Source organism: Crocuta crocuta, unplaced genomic scaffold (assembly GCF_008692635.1).
Source record: "Crocuta crocuta isolate KB4526 unplaced genomic scaffold, BGI_CrCroc_1.0 scaffold101, whole genome shotgun sequence".
NCBI lineage: Eukaryota > Metazoa > Chordata > Mammalia > Carnivora > Hyaenidae > Crocuta > Crocuta crocuta.
Genome location: NW_027527956.1, coordinates 5,097,338 through 5,121,129, shown reverse-complemented (window position 1 = coordinate 5,121,129; position 23,792 = coordinate 5,097,338). Strand labels below are relative to the sequence as shown.

Genomic DNA, 23,792 nt, shown 5'->3' with positions numbered 1-23,792 from the left:
ACTCAGCGCACCGAGACGCCTCACTGACGCGACCGCGAGGTGACACGGCACGAGCCCTGGCAGGTCTGAGCCGCGGCGAGAGGAAAGCCGGGGCTCCGGCATCTCAGCCAGGGGCGGCCCGGGGTGTCCGAGTGCGCCTCGCCCGGCATGCACAACACCCCTGTGGGGCCGCAGCTCTCCGTCCCCTCGAGGGCTGAAGGAGGCGCGGCGGCCCTCGGGTTAAGGGTGTCCCCACCTGCATCGGCCCCTCCAGAGCCGGCTCCCAGCTACACCCTCCCGCTTACCCCGCCACGAGGGGCAGAAACGGGACGAGGCTGTAACCCAACAGCTACTGTTAGAAGCAACTCCCCTGGCTGAAATGTTTTGGCTGTCAAAACAGTATCACATGGTGAGTTTTTAATATTCTAAGTATTATACAGATTTCAAATATATTACAGATTTCAACTACGAAATCTACTTATAAGTAGTAAAAACCACTTTTATCCACTTTGTATACGGGGTGTAAACAAGCTCCTGTTTGAAATATCAGTTCTGCTACTTAAAAGTAGCAGTTTGAGGGGCGCCTGGGTGGCTTAGTCCGTTAAGCATCCGACTTTCGCTTAGGTCATGATCTCGCGGTTTGTGGGTTCGAGCCCCGCGTCGGGCTCTGTGCTGACTGCCAGCTCAGAGCCTGGAGCCTGTTTCAGTCTGTGACTCCCTCTCTCTCTGACCCTCCCCTGCTCATGCTGTCTCTCTCTCTCTCTCTCTCCTAGAAATAAAAATATTAAAAAATAATAATAATAAAATAAAAGTAGCAGTTTGAGGGGTGCCTGGTTGGCTCAGTGGGCTAAGGGTCCGGCTCTTGGTTTTAGCTCAGGTCATGATCTCAAGGTTCATGAGATCAAGCCCCATATTGGGCTCTGTGCTGACATAGTGAAGCCTGCTTGGGATTCTCTCTCTCTGCCCCTTCCCTGCTCACATACTCTCTCTAAGATAAATATGTAAACATTTAAAGAAAAGTAACAGTTTGAAAACCAGAGTTATACAAGATTAATGAAAGAGAAAGGTAGTTACAATTGTTAGGTATGAAAAATAAAAATTATAAGAAACAAAAAAAGCTCCCCAAACAACTCCAATCCAATGCATACAGTATAAACTAAAGGGATATAATCCTAACAGCTAAAAGTGATAAGGGAAATTTTTATAATTTTTCTAATTGCTTTTCTGTGTTTTACAGAGAAGGCAACTACATAGTATGACCTCTTTAATAAGGAAAAGAACATTCAAAATGTTTATTTTTTTTTAAGGAACTCCTATCAACACCTTAAAACGTATGTGTCTACCTCTAATTGGACCACCATTTTACCAAATTTCCAAGAAACACCAATCCAGTACTAAGCAAAGACAGAACTCATAAAATGTTGAATGAATGAATAATTAATGAATGAAATATATCTGTAATATCTCTGTACTATTAAATGACCTTTAACATAAAACTTAATGCAATAATGAGGATAATAATAGAGATTATGGCAATATATTTACTGAATGCAGAGGCTACATGCACAGGAATACAAAAATGTCTTTTTTAACGAAGGCTTCAGCCGTAAGGTATACATCCTAACATTGAACGACAGCGGGCTGCGCCGACAGGACCGCCCTCAGTGTCTCTGTGTCACCGTGTGTAACGGGGTCCGTGCCATCGCCTCCAGGATGGAGAGACAAGGCCCTCACACAGCGGTTCAGGCTTCACAGTCTGGCTTCCTGCAAACTCGGTGGTATCCCACAAACCACTTAATGCGCTCTGAACACAGTCACAGGCTCCAGGTGTAGGGAGAGGGGGCTGTAAGCTTTTCACTCTGCGCTCTCCACACATCTTATCACACGGTGAAGTGCGATTATTTACCATCCCTGCATACGTCGCAGGCTTCTGGCATCTAAGCTTTGCCACTGCTGCAAAGTAACTCTGCAGTGGGGCAGACAAATCACTTAGCCGCCGAGGGCCTGAGGGAGGGGACTGAGCACACATGATCTCCCTGACGCTTTCAGCCAGAAAGCACGACAGCCACCACCACCCTCCTGCACGCTGGCACAACACCCATGTGACCTGACATTTCCTCCTTCGTTAAGCCCTGGGTGAAATGCTCTGTCCTCTGTAGGACGTCGTGTGGCTAGACTTGTTCCTTCTCTGGGGACGCTCCTGGCCTTTTAATTTACTCAGTGAAATCTGTGTTATAATCACTTAGAGACCCCACAAGTCACCTAGTTTGCTACAACATCCTTAAGGGCAGGAGACGTTTCTTGTCTTCATTGCCGAAAACCGCCTCACTCATTGGAGACCAGGTAGCAGGCGCACTGAATAACGGACTGAACAGAATGTTCCTTACTTTGGCAAAGAAATACATCACTGGAAATTCAGATGTACAGAGGATGATAAAACCTAAGTGTTAAGATTATAAAAAATGGAAAAGAACTTTGTAATTTTAAAAATAGGCACTAAAATTTGATGGTGACGGTACTCCCAACCTAATAAATGGTGCTAATTCGCGCTGATCAGGAAAACGGTTCTTTCCCTGTGAATCCACCAGGGTGACGCACTGGCTTCCCCTCGCTCAGGACTGAAACCATTACCTGTAGTCACACCAGGGGCATCTGTAGGGTTTTTCCCCAGTGTGCACCCGCTTGTGCCGGGTCAGGTGAGACTGGGTCGTGGAGGCAAAGTTACACTCATCGCATTTGAAGGGTTTTTCTCCTGCAAAACATAAAGCAATGCTGTACATGAATACTTACGGAAATCTGGAAATGAAAGGCTAAACCATTTAAAAGGAAACTTCTTTCCACACAAATGTTAAGCAGTAGTTTAGTGGACTACTCATATTCGTGACATATGAATATTCATTCTCAGAGTGAGCAAGTTAGGAGGTATCACTGATTTTTATTTCTGTGTTTGAATGGAAACATGGTATACATTATGTAGTTCAAATGTGACTTACACAAACAGAAATCATAAATCACAGCCTGTTGTAGCACTGCATTTGCAGTCCTTTAACCAACCGTGTGACACTGAAGCCATCATAGAAATCTCAGTGAGGCCGAGACCATGAAGAAGCATCTTACAGAGGTATTTCCTGAATATACAGTATAAAACTTACTAAAATCTTAAAATATGAAGAAAATATAAAGCTATAAATTGATACCTATTAAAAATGGCCATTCAACAAATGGCGCTGGGAAAACTGGACGACGACATGCAGAAGGAACCTGGAGCACTTCCTTACACCACACACAAAAATAAATTCAAAATGGATGAAAGAAGAAGAGCCAAATGTGAAAGAGGAAGAACACAGGCAGCAACCTCTTTGACATTGGCCATAGCAACATCTTACTAGATACATTTCTTGAATCAAGGAAAAGAGAAGCAACAACAAACTATTGGGACTTCATGAAGATAAAACGCTTCTGCACAGCAAAGGAAACAATCAACAAAACTAAAAGACAACCAATGGAATGAGAGAAGATATTTGCAAATAACATATCAGATAAAGGGCTAGTATCCAAAATTTATAAAGAACTTATCAAACTCAACACCCAAAAAACAAATAGTTCAGTTAAAAAATGGGCAGAAGACATGAATAGACATTTGGTTAACTTAAAAAAAAAAAAACCAATTTCATCAGTTACTTTTTCATTAAAAAATTTTTTTTATGTTTATTCAATTTCTTTTTGAGAGAAAGGCAGAGTGTGAGCGGGGGAGGGACAGACAGAGAGGGAGACACAGAATCCAAATCAGCCTCCAGGCTCTGAGCTGTCAGCACAGAGCCCGATGCGGGACTCAAACCCATCAACCGTGAGATCATGACCTGAGCCGAAGTTTTACGCTTAACCAACTGAGCCACCCAGGTGCACGCTTTGTCACTTTTTCATATGGTTGCCAGGAAACCTAAAATGACAAGTGTAGCTTGCATGACATTTCTGGTGAACACCAATGAACTAGAGAAAGCTTCATAACCACTTCTTCCCCCAAACCAGTTATAATATACAATAATACTCTTCTCAGGAGACATTCTTTCTGAGTGACTTTACAGAGAATAGATTAATTTTATATATATTAATAATTCTATTGCCACTTCTTACTTCTGATGTTTTTAGACTAGTTTTCTAAGTATACTCACTTATGTAGAAAACAAAGGATGAACTACCTTGGTATAAAATTACATGATTCAGGCAGCAACAAACTATATCTGTCTTGAAATCAGCCACATTTAGAAACTTGTCCCCCTTTCTTTCTAAGCCTATTTATAATGGCCTCACCTGGGCTGCAGTGACTGTGAGCTGAGTACATACATGTCTTGTCTGACACTGTTCTTTCTTCCTGCAGCCTAGAGTCGTGGAGTCAAAAGAAGCCAGATGGACTTTGGTCCCAAGCCAGGGTTTGCCCAAATCAGGGTTTGCAAACCAGGATTTGCATTTCGCTCCCTGCCTGTCAACCCCCCAGCCAAGTCGGAAGGGTAAAACTGCCCAACGAGTGGACACGTGTGAGGACTAGAGAAGACAAAGCATGTGTAAGGTACTTATTAGCAGGATGCCCAAGGCAGGGCTTTTCCATCTGACACAGGGGTGCCTGCTCATGGGAAAGGGCATATTGCCCTGTCCCAAAGATAGAATAGTGTGCACACACACCAGCAGTTTGCATCAAGCTCTCCCAACCAGCAAGAAGGCAAACCTTTTTAAACACTAAATAACTGGGGCGCCTGGGTGGTTCAGTTGGTTAAGCGTCTGACTTCGGCTCAGGTCATGATCTCACGGTTCGTGGGTTCAAGCCCTGCATCAGGTTCTGTGCTGGCAGCTCAGAGCCTGGAGCCTGTTTCAGATTCCATATCTCCCTCTCTCTCTGCGCCTTCTCCCACTCATGCTCTGTCTCTCTCTGTCTCAAAAATAAATAACCTATTTAAAAAAAAAAACACAAAATAATTACGTGGTTTCACAGCATGTGAATTTAACGTAGAGATACCAGTTAATAGATCCTACAGGGAAATATTTGATTTATTCTTGTAAAAAGAAGACCATATACAAGGAAGAGTAAAATCTTGCCGCTGAGAGGCAGTTTGGTGCCTTCCAGCCACTTGTACTTGGGATAAATGCCATCTATAACACCCAATCCAGGGTCAGCTTGAGTAACTCTTTCTTCTTGCTGGTCAGGTCACTTAAGTTGGCACAGACACTACTACTGTACTGAAGTGACTTATACAAAGATTCATTTTCATGATGATGGTAGGTTTTGCTTTTATTTGAGAGACAGTGTATGATCTTCATCTTGCATAAGGCTAAAGAAAATAGGTCTAGCTCTTCAAATTTGATACAGGAATATGCTATCATAAAAACATAACACCCACACAAAAGAATATCTGAAAATGTTCACATTTATTACGAGAACTGAATTGCTCATTGAATTCAATGCATTCAATGCAGAGTATCTTGACTATCCACCAGTGTCATAGAGCAGTTTACACAGATGAGAGAAACACAAAGTGATGCACTCACTTGCCTTAAAACACATGTGCTATTAATCGTTTCACTACTTTGAAGTATCTGCACTGACCATACCAGGCAGAACGCAACTGCCACCAGTTACGACAAAGAACACAGCCACCCTCCCACCAAAGATTCTTTATAGCACCGCTCTCTCTGGCTCAGTCCATCCTCAAGCAAACCCTCATCTGCTTTCTGTCATTACATATTAGTTAGCATTTTTCCAAAGGTTTATACCCATGGAAACATAAAGTATGTGCTCTCTTTCGTCTGACCTCCTCTCAGCATTATCTTGTAACTCATTCATGTTGACCAGGTGTAAATATGTGTTTTGTTGCTGGGTAGCATTCCATGGTAGGAACGTATCAGAGTTTGTTTATCCATTCACCCTGTAGAGGACATTCGAGCTGTTTTCATTTCTGGGTGTTACAAATAAAGCTGCTACAAATCTTCATGTGCAAGTCTTTGCTTGGACATGCATTTCCTTTTCTCTTGGAGAAATACCTAGGTGTAGGTTGGCTGGGTCAACTGCTAGGTACGTATTAATTTTGTAAGAAACTGGCACATTATTTTCCAAAGTGGTCTGCCCACTTTACATTCCTATTGGTTGTGCAGGAGAGTTCCCATTGCTCCCAATCATCCCCAATACATGGTATGGTCAATGTTTCAAAATTGTATTTTTCTAATGAGGTTGAGAATCATTTCAGGATTTCATGTGCTTATCTGCCATATGTTTATATACTTTGGTGAAGTGTTTGTTCAAATCATTCAACCGTTGCTTTTTGTCTTTTTTTGATACAGTTAGCGAGTGTGTGTGAAAGCAGCAGAGAGGGGCAGAGGGAGAGAGAGGATCTTGAGCAAGCTCCATGCTCAGTGCAGAGCCTGATGCAAGGCTCAATCCCACAACCCTGGGAGCATGACCTGAGCCAAAAATCAAGAGGTGGATGCTCAACCAACTGAGCCACTCAGGCACTCTTCATTCAACTTCTTTTTAGTTGGTTCTTTGTCTCCATATAACAGTGTTTTAAAGTTCTTTATATATTACAAATATACATCCTTTATCATATTCGTGATTTACATATATTTTCCCCCAGTCTTTGGTTTGCCCTGGCCTTCTCCTCACAGTGTCTTTCAAGTAGGAGAAGTTAATTAATGTATAAAGTTATTAATCTGTCAGTTTATAATTTTTCAATTTATGGTTTTTTTTCCCACTTATAAATCAGGCTTTTGATGTGATGTCTAAGAAATCTTTGGTAATCTATGGTCACAAAGATTTTTCTCCTAAATTTTATTCTAGACTTTATTTCGTTTTGAATTTTCCATTTAGATTAGTTTTGAGGTAATTTTATACATGGTATGATATATATAGATCAAAGTTCATTTTTACTGTATAAGGATAGCCAGTTATTCCAGCATTATATATTAAAAAGATTAAAAGGCCTTTTTTCTTTCGTAAAAAATCTATTTACCATCTAGATGTAATCTCTTTTCCATTCCACTGATAGATTTGTCTTCCTTGATGCTGATGCCAGAATGATGTGATTCCTGTAGCTCACCAAGTCAGGTGGTGTTAAGTCCTCAGGTTTGTTCATCTTCCTCAAAGTTGATTATTTCAGCTTGTTGCATTTCCATATGAATTTTAAAATCAGCTTGTCAATTTCAGAACAACAAGAAGCTTGATGAGATCTGAGTCTTCTGAGTCTATGAACATGGTATATCATCCTACTTAGGTTCTTTAATTTCTCTGGGCAGTATTTTGCGGTTTCCAATGTAGAGGGTTTGCATATGCTTTGTTAAATTTATCTCTAAATACTGTACCTTGGTCTCAAACAAGTGACAAATACAGGCATAGATCTCTTCTGTTCCATTGATGTATCTGTATATCTTTATGCCAATAAAGATTATTGATTATTGTAGCTATATAATAAGAGATTCAGTTAGGTAGGGTAAATTTCCCACTTTTAACATAATGGATCCAAGTAGCCAAACACCTTAAATACTTTTTTCATTAAGCAAATAGATAACTATATTCTGATGTCTCCTTACTCCATTCAACCCAGCGTTAGAAAATGTGTGGCACCATAACTCACGGCTAATTTGTTTATTCTCATAGCTTTGGTAGGCATCTTTAGCCACTTTTCATGGAGTTGGCAGAAATCTGGGAGGGTAAAGGGTGATATTATGGACTCATCGTCTGAGTTCGTGGTACAAATGAAAGGTCATCTAAGCTCTTTAAAGTTAATTTCCTTGGTTTGGAGATTTAAAATAAGCACTTAGAAAACATGGTAAATGTAGCTTCTTTCATTTAAATTTTTATGCCATTTTTATGTGACATGATTTAAACTTAAAAAACTGAAAAGGAAATGTCATACTCTCTATAATTTTAATAATTTGCAGTTCACATTAAGCAAGCATCACACTACAATGAACGATGAGTTGTCATTTCATACCCAACTTGACAACACTGTAGATTAAATTGTGTAATACTAAGAAATTTTGAGTTCTATACAGGCTGACAGAAAAAAATATATAATGCTACCAAAATATGCTACATAAAGTATTATACTGTACCCACTAAGTAAAGAAGGCTCAAGCATGTCTAGGCTCTTGGTGGTAAAACTCCATGACAATTTATACAAACTACAGTCATCTCTGTACATAATGGTTAATTTGTAACTCATTCATCTTGTTACATGCCCAATGCCACTGCTGAAATATGCTAATTGGCATGTTTTTTCAATCCATAAATGATAATTTCTTCGGGTAACTTCAGGAAGTGTCTTCAAGTAATTTTTCTTTTTTTCAATTTTTTATGTTTTTTTTTTAAATTTATTTTTGAGAGAAAGAGAAGGGACACAGAGTGTGAGCAGAGGAGGGGCAGAGAGAGAGGGAGACTTAGAACTCAAAGCAGGCTCCAGGCTCTGAGCTGTCAGTACAGTCATACATTCAACTGACTGAGCCACCCAGGCGCTCCATCTTCAAGTAATTCCTTTGGGAAAATATACTTCTGAAATACATACAGAAGTAGTTGTTTGGTTTTGTTTTGTTTTGTTTTAAGTCTCAATATATAGTCAGAGAAATAAACGTTACCTTCTACGTTGTAAAATTTGAAAAAAAAATCTACAAATCTTAAATAAGAATTCTAGCTTGCTAATATTTGTTGCTGCCTGAAGCGAGAAAGGTACTATCACACACTTGTTAAGGACTGATCAAAATGATTTAGTGCACTGGGAACAACCCTTCTTTCTGAGTCCTTTGTCATTCTAAATCCAGAAAGATGAGTAAATCCAAGAGGAAAGCAGTAGCTACTGGTGAACCGTGCTACCTGTAAGTCAGCAGGGCTCCCTGTAGCCACCCTTCCCAAGGGAGCAGAACAAAGGTGAATGCCCTCTCCCCCTCTCTCCCTCTCTGGGACACAACCGTGCGACCTGCACTGTGCTGCCCTTCACTCTCTCCTTCACCAGCAACAACCTTGGCCAGAATAACCATTACGGAATGTTCTGCATCTTAGGCACCTCTGAGAGGAAAGTAAAAGAAAGTCGGAGGGGAACACCCGAATGGCTACGGATATGGAGCTCTGCCCTTTGTGTGTCAACAGTCTGTCAAAGAGGCTGCACACTTCTCACGGAAACTCACACTTTGCGTTCCTCTGGGCAGGCTGGTGGTTATTAAGCTGGCCAAGACTCTTCAACTCCACGTGAGGATTTGCTCCTGTAACCTTGAATCAAGGGTCTCTGACAGGTGATAAAAGTAAATCTTGAAATGGAAGATGTTTTGTGTCAGCCCCTAGACAGTCTGTATTGCAGTAGGGAATTATTTACGCCATTTGGAACACTTTTGATACCTATCCCTTTCCAAGCTGATTGTAATTTGCGTGGGCACTCTGTGGTAAAAAGGTAAACCACGTCAAAGAGGAATGCATCAGAGAAATATAGATTTCAAATGCACCATACAATTCTGGCCTTGGGGGGGAAAAAAGTTGTATGTTGCTTAAATATTATAAATCCAGCAGAAAAGCGAAGGGCGTAGACGGAGTTGTACTAAGCTGTTTGGCTGAAGCAAACAGTCTTAAGAACTGACTTTGGTATTAAAGAATCATGTTTGATTTGTGCCACAGAGGCAGATAAATGCCACAAAGACAGATGCCTCTGTCTGTGAGACATTGTCCTATACGGTATAAAGTTAATAGCAAAGTAATAAGGAGCCTCTGGACCTGACATAAAATATAAAGTTGTGCCTGCTCGACGCAGGCTTCGTGATCGATCACCTGTAAGCGCCTGTGATCACAGCACGACTGTCCTCGTCGCAGGGGACGGGGGCGGGGGGCGCTGCCAGGCGGGCACGGGTGGCGCACCGGAGGCTCTGCGGGTCCCCAGGCCACAGGGGGGGGGTGACTGGGCGGGCCACAAAGACTGCGACAGGACGGTTTCGGGCACCGACAAACACACTTTGCCACATGCACACACGTTCAACTTCTAAGAGGGCCGCTGACGACGACGCCCAGCCTCGGGGCTCCTTCTCCTGTCCCCTAAGTCACTGATCACAGGGATAGACGGCTACGCTAAACTTGAAATGGACTCTCACATTCACAAAAGTTAAGCGTGTGTCTCCAACATCATGTTAAAACACTGGAAATTTCTCTAAATGCAATACTAACTCTAACCTCCTATGGAGATGTGAATCATATAAACTCAAGACCTGAAAGAAATGGCATTAATTTCCACTGATCATTAAAAATACCATCCTGGGATTAAAGCTACCTATAGCTATTCGTTAAGTATGACATATCAAGACTGAACACGAACCACAGACAACAAATTTCGTGTATCTTCATTTTATGCCATCATTTGAGTGTAACTGTCAAACAATCACTGTCCTGGTCCCCACGGCAAAGTCCAACATTTCGGTACAAATCGTGTTACCACATGATTGATCACCTACACGAGGTCACTTCTGATAATAAAATAGTGCTATTAATAATTAGAAGGACAGAGGCCCCTGGGTGGCTTAGTCGGTTAAGCATCTGACTCTTGATTTGGGCTCAGGTCATGATCTCACAATTGGGAGACGGACCCCCACGTCCAGGCTCGGCATGGAGCGTGGGGCCTGCTTATGGTTCTCTCTCTCCCTCTGTCTGCCCTTCGCCAACCTTGTGATCTCTCTCTCTCTATCAACTTCAAAAAAAATTAGAAAGGAAAAGGCCATAACAGCACTGTCTCAGGCACATATAATTTACAATTATTAACATAATTACTTAAAAGTCCAAGTAGTAATTGATTTTAATAAATATTTAAAACGCTTCATTCTGAAGCATCCCTAACCAAGGCGTCATTCTTATTCTGTCAAGTCATAATGTGCCTCAGGAAGATGGATCTTCTTCAGCACCACTATCTACTCACGTTGCCCTCTCTGCTGCTGTCCCTTCCTAAGAGCAGGGACACATACGGTGATGACCTAACCCCGCGCCCAACGGCCCCAGCCGCAGGGGGGCCGTGGGCTACAGGGTGCAGGGGGTTAGGTGGGCGGGGATGCAAGCCGGAAGGCAGGTCTGCAGACAAGCACGTAGCCAGCTAAGGGGGTAAGGGTGGGTCCAGGAGAGTGGGCGGGAGACCCTGAGGGGAGGGGCACGCTGAGAGGAACCCGAAGCCTCACCCATGACGCCTGCCGAGGCAGAGGCTCCGCTGCAGAGGGGGCGCCTGGTGCATCCGCACTTTTCAGGCAAGCTCTTTTTCCTCCTGCGTCACCCGAATTTACAGAGGGCCCACTTTCCACGTATGAAAACAGGTGAATCCATACCGCAAGTTATTCGAACAGAATTTTTGGGAGACCCTCAAGTACACGGATTTCCCAAAACCCGAGCGGACAAGCGACCGCGGGCAGCGGCGGGCCGGACTGACCTGTGTGCTGGCGCCGGTGCTTGGTGAGGGCGTGCCGCGTGCCGCCCGCGAAGCCGCAGAGGTCACACAGGAACGACTTCTCGCCTGTTGCAACAATAAACAGATGAGGGACTGCGGAGGTCACAGATCATTAAAACATATCTATCAAGGCTTTCAGGGTTACTAATTCCTCCAATCAAATGTTTCCATGTAAATATGTCAAATGGGAATGAAATTACCACTGCGGTTTATTGACTGTGATAAAATCTGAAAAGCACCACTGAACATAATTACATACTTGTCAGACCCATAAAAATTAGCTTTATTATCAATGGAACGGTTTTGTACAACTTCATTTCTGGTAGATGTCTTCCAGATGGGGCTGCTTTATGCACTTGAACAGTTTTTATGCATATCCTGATTTTTTACAATTCCCATACATCTGGCCTTTCTGAGCTGAGTAAAGATTGCTTGGAATAGTTAATATACAGTATCTGTGATTCTGCTTAAATAAAACATATTGAATTTTCTAACAACTGAAGGAGACTGAATTGGTTTTACCTGATTCTATCAGGTTCTTCTTTAATGACTTCCTACTTAATAATATGAATTAAATGGTTTCCTTGAACATACTGAAGATCCCAAGTCACAATAAAATCTGCATTACTCAGGGCCAATAACAATTCAAGGCTGTTTATGTTTCTCAAACTTTCATGGCATAAAAAAGGGAGTCAAGGGATTGCTGAAGAAACTGTACAGAACCTTCAATTATTCATCTTTAGTGACAATTCTGGACTGAAAACCTCTGCAACAATTAGAGACAGATTTGGTAGCCTCAGTATTTGTTGAAAGTGTGTAAACGCTCATTCCATTTTAGCATTTTTACACAAGTGAACATTCTCCCCTACAGTTAACAAATGCAATCTATCCCTTTCCTGCTGCACATTCAGGCAGTGGGTACTGGCCAGCGGGGCAGTTACCCCACAAGGCTCAAGAGGAAGGACCAAGGAGAATGAAAATGGTGACCGTGGAGAGATAAGGGGAAACTATGAAATAATTTTCAGGAACCAAAACAAATCATTTCTATTTTTATATACTTTACCATGTAGATGTTTAACACAACAAGTCTTTCAAGGGGTTCTCCCAAGTCAGCTGGCTTTTGTTCTAAAATGTTCTGGCATATTACAGCAGACATTTAGCTGGATGTGTTTTGGAAATGGGGATTACCTTTGTGAAGCTAGAAAAAACAGAGTAAATCTAGGAAGGCGGAAGAACTTCCGTAACCAAAAGAGCCTCCCCTTTACTTGACAGCTTTTCTCATTTAAACAAAATGTATTCGTAAAGAGAGGTTTAAACCAAATTATGTTTAACCTCATTTCCCAATGGTATGTGAAAGTGTTCACTGTTGGCGTTTATAAAATAAAGTTGAATTTAAATATTTTCCCTATCTTTGCTTTCCTATTTTGGGGTTAAGTTTGTCCCTTGGCATCATCATTTCAAGAAAAGAAAAAAAAGAACAGAGTAGATGGCTATGAAGAATACAGTTTAATTATAACCACTCATTTAATTATGTAATCAATTTGGAATATAAATCTTCCCAACTAGTCATACTATCAATTAAATAACACTGAAAGTAGACTTCTTAAAACTCCCATAAGATAATCTGCTCGTTGATATTAACATACTACTCTATGTTGAGGCAAAACTGTCCTCGGCCATGTCTTTGCCAGCACAGTGCCGTGGGCGTTAACCCAGGGTGTGCGGGCGGGAGCGCTCTGTGCCCAGTTGCAGCCGGGCACGCCCCGAATCACACGTGTGTGCTGTGTGGTGTGACGCTGGCAGCGCTGGTGCTGGTGCCAGGCAACTAGTGAAATGTCTAATGAGGAAAGAACAGTCTTCGTTCTTCCAGATGCAAGAAAAATGTAATTCCTTCCTCTCATGTATGAACTTCTTTGTGACCTGTGTCTCTCTTCTTCTAAGAACAGGCAATTCCTCCTGAGGTGTGTGTTTTGGACAGGGGCATGTGCTGTGTGTACATACTAAGTTTTATTCCCTTTCCTATTTTAAGATATGTATAGGTACAAAGACAAAATTATTAATTTTCAATGTGATTCAATTCTAGACACATTAGTGACCTTGATTTTCTGAAGTACAGAATTTTATTTAGGATGTTAGTGTGCAATGTATTGTACGTCATATTTACCTTGGTGGCTTGATTTGTTTTTTCATCTGAAATTCAATTTCACTGGCTTTTTTTTTTTTTTGAGGGGTAAAGGCAATAGGGTTGGATAGTGGACATCAGAGTATTTTTCAAAAAAAAATTTTGAGAAAAAGCTAAACGTAGTATTTCACTCGATAAAGGGGGTTCATTTAACATGCGATATTCATATGACAGCAGAGATCTAATGAGAGACTTTTCTTAACAACTTGAATTAGTTTCAAGTGCGCCATTTTGCATTCAAATGTAGAAAGACACGGAAACCAATCCTTTCTTTTCTATTAGAAAACAGCCACTGTCCCCTATCTCTCATTATGGTGCAGACTACAAGACCTAACAACAAAAATCCATATTATTGATCCAGCCAAGTCTCCACAATTATTCTTTAGAAGGAAACGCCGACGATAAATTACATCTGCACTGGCTTTTCATCTGCCGTTCGATATAAGTGATCTCTCAGGGCAGGCTGGAGACCTTAAATCGTCACTGCCCTTGTCAAGGAAGCTAAGGAGGCCTGGGCTTCCCACAAACTGCTTCAGAAGAACTTTTAACCTATAATTTCTAACAATAATATAGGATTCTTGGCAATCAGAAAACATTTGGGAATGCTGATTAAAATTTATTATTTTTTTCCCCTTGAAACAAAATACTTTCTGAGAGGTGTAAAGAGAAAGACGACAAAAATACCAAATAGCTCATGGTAGTACAGCTACAGAGACAGGAGTGTACTCAACTCTAAGCCTGTAAGGAGTTCGGGGTCCACTGTCCTTAGATAATGGAAAACACGTCACAAACAGTGACTATAATAGCAGGGAATGAAGGGGATATATATTTATGAAGGTCTAAACGGAGAGCTCTCAGTACCACGCCTAGCACAGGTGTATTCCTAATGCTACTTTCACTATCAACCAGATTAAATCGCATATGGTCCTTTAAATGCTGTGAGGTAAAACGTGTGAATTTGTACTTTTGAAATATATACTTATCTAAAAAATTTACAGTAGTTAAATTCAGACTCTTTTCTTCGTATTAACAAAAACTCTTGGATCTGACAGTATTCTCTTAAAAGAAATATTAATCTCACTAAGAATTTTTAAATGGAACAGAAAACCAAAACTCAATGTTCAAAAATATTATGGAACCGAGTTTATATTGGTCACAAAATCTAAGACTAGTCCTCTACGAAAACTTACTATCCTCAAATGATCTACCAAGATTACATCTAAAAACATAATGTTGAAACACACGCATATATGTACACACACGATATAAAAAGCTTCTGGGTATGAAACTTGGTTTGGTTCAAACACATGCATGCGTGTGCGTACCCACACTCCCATTTAAATGCCACTTTACAATTACCCTGAGCATCACTGAAAAACTGTATCTTCCCACGGGCAGGCTGGGGGAGGCAAGGCCGCGGGCACGCCGCCCGCCCAGCCCGGGGCGCGCGCGGAGGGGCGCACACCTGTGTGTGTCCGGTAGTGGTCCTTCATGGCGGAGGCCGTGAGGAACGAGTAGTGGCACGTGGGCCAGGTACACTTAAATGGCTTTTCTCCCGTGTGCAGCTTCATGTGGTTGTTCAGGGCCCACTTCTCCGTGAAACTTCTGTCGCACAGGTGGCATGTAAATTTCCTGCACGGAGGAGAGAGAACACGAGGTAAGTGCCGCCCCCGCGGTGCCACCGAGGGCCCCAGACAGGAGCGTGCTTTAACCCTGAAACGTGGCGAGTGCACAGACTCCGTGAGCAGGACCGCAGGCCCGGTCTGTCATGTCTGTATAACCAGGCATTGATTTTTCTGTCGAGGCCTGGCACCTCAGCCATTTATTCTCTGCTTTGCGGTTGGGCCCAACGGGTTTGAAAAATTCTGTTACAGTCCAGTCACCCCTGAGGCAAATGTGAGAATAGATTTCACCTGTACAGGCCTACACCACTTATCCAGGGCATGGGCTGTCAGAGCAAAGGCTAAATGAAAAGCTATCCATACTAAACTACTCAGACAAGCCCTGCTCTCTGCCGGGCAGAGGCGGCTGGTGCTGCCGGCTGCCGTCAGGGCCGGGCCCCTGCCTGGACCGGCGCCGCTCCCGCAACGCTCCGGGGGAGAAAGGGAAAATGCAAAGGAGTCTCCTGAACAGGTGTCCTTCTGCGTTACCCTAAGGATGCATGAGAAAAATTTCCCTCTGATTAGAATAAATATAAGGTTATAACCAACTATACCTTTTTATAAAGCAACCTTTGAGAACAATAAACCTCAATTACTTTCTGCATTAAAAAAAATGAAAATAACGCATACACACTCTCGCCAGAAAACACTGGAGCCCCTGAGCTCACCCTTCGTCATCAGGGCGATATGAACCATCAACAGAAACCTTAAATCCTCCTTCTGGTGAGCTTCTGTCCCTCTTTGCTTGTGTTCACGAAATCATCACTGAAATTTACCTTTTGTTTCGAATACAATTTTGTTTAAAGCAATGCCTGTGACTAATAATGTCCAGCTAATTAATTCAGGATAATGAACAGTCAAATAAAAGCAAATTAAAACCCAATATTCAAAATTAAAATATTTTAATAAGTGGATGAGTGCTATGCCACAGAAGAGAGACCGTGGCAGCCTGCTTTGAGAATCATAAATCAGTCTATACTTTTAGCAAGTCAATGCAATTAAAAACTAGGATTGTAATATGTGCGTTTTAGACCATGATATACATAAGGAGATGTAAGTGAGAAAAGTTTATTCTATCCATAAAAGCTTTAACTATGATTTTACAATTTTCCTTAATCCCATAAGGGTACAGAAGGAAATCATGAGCTCCAAATCATCACCTTACTTATTCTGAGGTGAGTATAAATTACGTTAACAAATTAATCATTGGAGTTTCACAAATTCTTAGAAATCGAGTTATGAAGTCAACTTTTATAAAAATCCCTCTTCATTTGTTATATATAATTTTTTGTAACAATAGATATTAAATGCTACAGAAGTAAAAATGGCTAAATATTTAAGAAATGTCATAGAAAAATTTCTTAAGTGCTTTATTAATATTAAAATTGCCAATTAATACAACCAAATAATGTATCTATAGAAACACTATATTTGCACCCATGAACACAGACTGACTGAAATTACTGTATCCTTTGATCATTGCTTACTGTACTAGAGAATGACAAATAGAACTAAATACTTCGAAATGCACTGTAAAAAAAATATCATGTCCGTATATCTCTCTGACGGGTCTTCATGCATTTAACATTTCAAAACCATGACAGGGATCTTATTTCCAAGATAAATTCCCCTATCTACTTATTTCTTCATGTATTTATTGTGGATCTAACCTTCTCCTACAAGAAATAAATAAGGAGGTTAAGTAGATGCTATCTTTTAACAAATAGTTTCTCCACACTGTATTACAACTTTATGAATGACAAAATAAATCCCTCATTTTGAAAATCTACCATGATGTACATTTAACAAAATTACATCTACGAAACCTCAGTATATGTACTCTATTATTCATACGTAATAAAAATGTTAAACCAGAGCTTACTGCCTGTCACGAAATGACAAAAGCCAGATAACAAAGAACTAACTAAGGCCACCGCTTGACTTTCAGAAAACCTCACGTGTTTTACAATTGGCTTTATGAAAATAAGTTCACGTACTGGTGCTCTGAAAAGAATCTGAAATATGACCAATGCCAAGTATCCTTATACAGATGCAGACCTACTCTTCGATGGGGTGGTTCCTGGGACCACACAATTCCTGACTCTCGAATACTGTGAACCATCAGCCTTCATGCAACAAGGCAGGAAGAGTGACCTCCATGAGACAGATCCAGGTGTCCTGGGGGCCGTTGGGGAGCTCATCCCAAGGCAGCTCTGGACAGAACCGGGGCGAGCATACGCAGTCCTGCTCGGCCATGCGGACCCAAGAAGGGAAGGCATTAACGTGTGTTCTAGATGTAGTTTACATCTAGAAAGACCTGCACACCCACTATACCCCAAACAATGTTTTAGACAGGGGAGACAAAGACAAAATGAGTTAGATTTGGCTCTTAAGAAAATCACAGGCTATTAAGGGAGAAAAGCCATTCACAAAAATAACCTCAATGCCATAAAAAGAAAATGTAAAATGCCATCATAAATTTAAAAGCAGCAGCAATTAATGGGGTGGGGCAGATTAAAGAAGGCTTCCCAGGGGAGGTACTTAATTTAGATGTAAGAGGCAGTGGCAAATGGATAGGAGAGGAGGCAAGGAGGACCTGGAGAGAGAGAGCTTGGGGAGGGTGCCAGCACAGGAAGTGGCAGGCACTGACAGAACTCGCTGCGACCCTGCCTGCCTGCACCATCCTGGGGAGGCCATCCAGTCTCCTAGGAAAATGGTGAAGCCCGGTGACCTACATTAGGCTGGGTCAAATGTTATTAATGATTTTCTAGCCCCCATGTGGTCTTCCAGGAGAAACTTCTTGCTTAACTGGATTTATGGTACATTACAAAGAAGTCTGGTAAAACTCTGGTAGCCTCCTCTTTGATTATGAAGATAGTTTTCTAGCAGGTCAGTTGAAGGATGTAGCAAGACAAGGAAGTGACAACTATGGAACGGCTACAACCTAAAAGGGTAAACAAGGAAAGCACACAATAGTAGGATGGCGTCTGGGTCACCGTGTATCCTGAAGGCCCATCCAAGTTCACGGTACACAGTGGTGCCTAAAATAATTCTGGACGAACTGGATGAACTAACGTGGTGATTAAGAGTTTCATCCTTTACTTGGTCTCACCAGACCCCGAGTCGGAATGTGAGATCCGTGTGCTACAGTAATAGGGGCCACGCAGGCTGACTGGAGCCCCGGATTCTCATGCCATTTGGCCCTGTCACCTTCCTCAGCATCTGGCCTTATTTTACAAAGTGAGTACTTCAAACATGCAGAACATGACGTAACTGCATACCTAGCGCCCGGATGTACGTATAAAATCCATGTTTTCCATATTTGTTCCGGTACCTTCATTTGATATTCTAAAGTTCTTACGTAAATTTTTAAAACTTAAACATTTAGGGGCGCTTGGGTGGCTCAGTCGGTTAAGTGACCGACTCCAACTCAGGTCACGATCTCATGGCTCTTGAGTTTGAGGCTCTGGGCTGACAGCTCAGAGCCTGGAGCCTGCTTCCAATTCTGGGTCTCCCTCTCTTTCTGACCCTTCCCCGCTCATGCTCTGTTTCTCTCTGTCTCAATAATATAAATGAATGAATGAATGAATGAATGAATGAATGAAAAATATTTTAAAAAACATTTATAAGTTAAATTTTTTAAAAATTGTATCACAGGCCATAGCAGAGGAATAACAAATGTGTCATGCAGAAAGCCACCTCTGGGATGTGCCTCAATACCCTTTCCAGGTCTTACATGATCTGGCTATCTTATAATATTTAATAGAAAGTTCAAAATGCTGGGCGAGAAGAAGGGGGGAAATAGTGGGGGAGAGGGAGAGAGGCAAACCATGAGAGACTCTTGAATGCTGAGAACAAACTGAGGACTGATGGGTGTGGGGGGGAGGGGAGATCGGCATGGAGGAAGGCGCTTGTGGGGATGAGCGCTGGGTGTTATATGGAAACCAACTTGACAATAAACTATTTGTAAGAAAAAAAAGAAAGAAAAAAAAATATTGCTGTGAACTCATGATATTTTTATATACATATTTTTTTTAAGTTTGTTTATTTTTGAGAGAGAGCACAAGCATGAGCAGAATAGTGGCAGAGAGAGAGGGAGACACAGAATCTGAAGCAGATCCAGGCTCTGAGCTGTCAGCACCGAACCATAAGATCATCACCTGAGCCGAAGTCAGACACTCAACCGAATGAGCCAAAACAAACAAACAAACAAACAAACAAAAAACCAAAGTTCAAAATGCCAAACAGTGCTATAAGACTTGTAATGAGAAAAGGCATTTTGTTACCTTCTCTTTCCTCAGGCTTCACTAGATGCTTCTACTGGATATAAAGAGATCTTAAAAGGTTTCAAAGGGCAAAACAAAAGTCACAAGGAAAAGAAATTAAAAGGATACCAAACTTCTCAAAAATGTGGGAATCAGAAGACAATGTACTAATGATCTGCACATTTTGAGGGAAATGATTTTAAATGTAGAATGTTGCCATAACACCTGTACCAGTTCCAACCTAGAGATGCCATTATAAAGTTCCTGGCTTCCGGGAATGAGATGTCTAACTTTTTGGAATAAAGCCCTTTTGCATGTGGATAACTATGAAAGTCAGCTAAGGGTTCATCTTTTAGTTTAAGTTTATAAGGCTTCCCAAATTAAGTTCTAAGAATTTTCTGATATGATCACAGTAGGTTTTTTTTTTGTTTGTTTGTTTGTTTTCTGGTTATGTGTGCTGCCTTCTCCTTGGCACCCCTCCCATACCTGGAATGGCTCTGGGCCCTGCTTGGTCTCCCTGTTAAATCTGGTGGTGAATGTATCTTCTTGGAAATCATTCTTGGCATGATTTGTAATAGCAGATCCAAGACTAAATAAAACCCACACCTTTAGACTTAAAATTTTGAAACGAGTATACAAAATATCCTCACTGTCAGACACATAACAAAACTAGAAATTCTCACAGGGGTGTCACTCGGTGTTATGTACAAAGTAAAACTACAGAATCGGCTAGCAGCTGAATTATATGATAATACCATTATCTTAATAGATGTGTCTGCCTTACAAAAAGCTGCCTGGCTTTGAATGCTCAAAGGGCAGACAGGTTATGTCAAAGTACAGAACTACTTTTTTGAGTTCTGTCCTTAACTTTAATTTTCCACATTACTATATGGGGTAAGCATCCTAAGAGGAGATTCTATATTCATCTTCTTCAAGTTATATTTTTAAATTTTATTAAAAATGTGTAAAACCCTATTAGGTGGATTATTCACTCAATTCATTAGCAACTTAATGAAAAATCTGCACATATCTCACTGACCTATGAAGACAAGTGTATTTTTATACTTTGGTGCTTTTTTATAATTTTTTTATATAGTAAGAAGTATCACTAGTATATTTTTATGTTCTTTTCTAATCTCTCCAATCCAGGAGAATTTAGAAATAATTGCTTTAGCAATGCCTCTTAAAACCTACCTCTCTCCCAGAAAGCTCTGTCTAGGTATGCACACTTGGGAAACTCCGGCACAAGCACAGACATATAAAAAAAAATCATCCCCATTAAAAAATGCGAATAATCTTAAACATCCATCAGCTGAGTAGATAAATAATGGGTTTAATCACAAAATGGGATATCATAATGTAGAAAAAGGCATCAACAGGGCTACATTTATTAGCAATTTCAAATATGTAACTGCATTAAAACAAAACAAGTTGGGTAGAGAACTGAGCCACTCAGGAGAGAGAGAAACAAAAGTATTGAATACAAACCTACGAAGTCCACATGCAAAAAAGCCTGCACAGGACACCGAGATGTCTGAACAAAGGGGTTAAGGCGTGTATGGGATAATGTTCACTATAGTGTTCCAATTTTGTTGTTTTGAGAAGAGGAGGAATTCCAAGTAAATATGGTCATATGTTAACATCTTCCCAAATACTTTCACTGTTTTTGAAATTTTTCACAATTCAAAATGGGTATTTTAATTAAACAATCAAACAATATTCCTTATCCTCTCTCTATGACTCCTTGGACCACTCCTGTCAAATTAATAACTCACACAAATTCACATCTACAAAAAAAAGCACAGCGGTGAAACTGATCTGGTGTGCTATGAATAAAATTTTAATAGAAGAGTAAGCTCAACTTTGTCAAAATATTAACTAATCATGCAGTTATTATCTCTCAAAACTGTGAAACAAAGGTGTTGACTGATTCAAAGCTATTCCAGTAAAGCCAAACTGAGGCTGCAAGAGTGTAACTGATGGGTATTGCTGGTTTTTTACGGGGTAAAAGGGAACACAGAACTGTGAAGGCAAGGCCAGGTGCGTACAATTCCAACCAAAGCCATCCACCATCCTGATGAATCTGTTTAACAATTTCTGACTTACTCGAAACTACCAATGCCCAGGCAGTTTCTTTGAAATAAAAGCCTCTTATTAAAATTATTATTAACTTAATAATTACAAAACCACACACTAAGAGATGAAATGAAAGCAGAATATGATGGAGTCTTCACGCACTAGGGCTACCGTACGAATTCTGCTGAGCTGCAAACGTAACTGAAAACAATCACGTCCTTGAACAAAGAAGCACATAAAAGGCCCAGAAGGACAATCCCTGAAGAGCAACCACAATGTTCAATGACTTCGTGTGAGTGTCCTATGCTGAAAAGGCGCCCCAAGGATAACAAAGCAAAATGCCAGAGTTCAGGACACTCTACCGTGATACCAGGTAGAGTACCTGTAATCACGGAACTGTGAGATGCCTCTGTAGTTTTTGGCCTGCGGAAAACTCTGAATAAAAATATACAATGCTGCCTTTAGACCGATTCATGAGAAACGAGCACTAAATTGTATTATATACCCCAGTATTATTCCACAGTGATCTTATTCATCTTATTTCTATGAAGTTTCAAAGTATTACACATATGTTTAAATAAAATACCCAACTTTAAACTCTCTGGAAAATAATCAGTGTTTTCCCCTGAACTGAGGTACACTGACAGCTAAATAGTAACTATGAAGACACTCAATGTCCCTCTGAGCATCTCCTTCCAAATATTTGTGTGCATATATGTGTGTACAAAGTCCAAATCAAAACTTTGACTCAATGAATGGCATTATAACCTGAAACCAAAGACATTACACGATAATGCTAGTATCCAGATTACTTAAACTAGGCTAGACTGGGAGAGTGGCCTGTTTCTGATTATATATAAAACATGGGCATGATTTATATCAAGAAGCCACAAAGACTTAAGATTAGAAAGGTTTCATTTACTAAATTCAACTCTTCAGGTTCACTTGTGGCTTACAGATGAAAGTTGGACAGCCCCTCCCCACCGCCCCCAGGGTTTTTATACAGCAAGGGAGCCTGCTACTTAAGCCAAGAGTCTTGAGTGCATTTTTGCCCTGAACAGGTGATAATTACCCTAATTAACAGGCTAGATCCTTGTTAACTAGTTGGAAAAAAAATTTAACCTCACTCACACCAAGGCCTGTCGTTTTAAAACCTCTTAACATATCATTCAAATTCTAAAAGCTGTGAAATATATTTTCTGGCTCTTTCAAACCAATCCAAAGGTTGAAAAGCTTTGTGTCAAAATTACTTCTGGGAGGAGCACTAAGCAGAATATTAATCCCAGGTTGCTTCAGTCTACTAAGAACCAAGAGAATGACTCATTCTGAAGAAAAACATTCCAGGATTACAAGGGCTATGCCTTCAGAGATTTGAATTCATCCTTCAAAATCTCATTCTCAGAAAATTTTTCTTTGTCAAAGAGACCATAAACTCAGGTCTATCCAAAACCATCCCCTGAAGCCTGGCTGGAGCCTCTCCCACTCCCCGCGTGCACTGCACCCAACGCTCACTGGCACAGCGGTGTCTTCCATCAGGGGCCTGGAAAAGCTCTGCGTAAAGGACAGTAGACATCTTATCCATGGCATGGTGGCTCATCAGGTCTTTGTCTTCTGCTTCCTTGACAGAAGCAGCCACAGACAGTAAATAAACAAAGGAGTGTGGCTGTGTTCCAATAAAACTTTATTGACACAAACAGTTAGCGGGCCTGATCTGGCATGCAGGTCATAGTCTGCCAATCCCTGGCTTGGATAATAGGTCACATTCCCGCCACCCCCTGCCATGCCCCCCAAACACCCTGATCTACAAAGGGCAACAGAACCTGAATGGAGTGCTGCTGAAAACAAAGCTCCACCAAGTCCCTTTCTCAGGGTCTGAGAAGTCAGCTTAGTCCTGAAAGAGTTTACGTGTCCTGCATGGCTCTAAAACGCCAACACGAGAAGAACAGGTGGAAGGAATTATACCGCATATGAGACCCATTCCCGTCACAGGCTGCCCCCTCCACTTCAAACTGCCCTCCTTCAAGGGTTTTGCAGAGCTGGAGGGCTTGGGAAGTTGAAACAATTTTAACTAACCATAGAAGTCAAGTCCTGAAGAACAAGACATATATTAAATTGCCAAAATCCTCTACTCTGGACTAAATGAAATTTTATCGCTTCAGGTTAGGGAAGAAAACACTGGATTTGT

At 41.2% G+C, this 23,792-nt stretch overlaps 1 protein-coding gene across 1 annotated transcript in view; it reads right to left on the bottom strand.

The window, feature by feature from the left end:
- The window catches only part of ZNF407 (zinc finger protein 407), a 445,422-nt gene that overhangs the window by 167,551 nt on the left and 254,079 nt on the right, over positions 1–23,792 (bottom strand). Inside the window, exons 5-7 of the mRNA XM_077752692.1 lie at positions 15,071–15,237; positions 11,406–11,489; positions 2,611–2,731 (exon numbers count right to left, since the gene is read on the bottom strand). Of these exons, the coding sequence (XP_077608818.1) occupies positions 2,611–2,731; positions 11,406–11,489; positions 15,071–15,237 (372 nt within the window). The remainder of the gene's footprint in view (positions 1–2,610; positions 2,732–11,405; positions 11,490–15,070; positions 15,238–23,792) is intronic.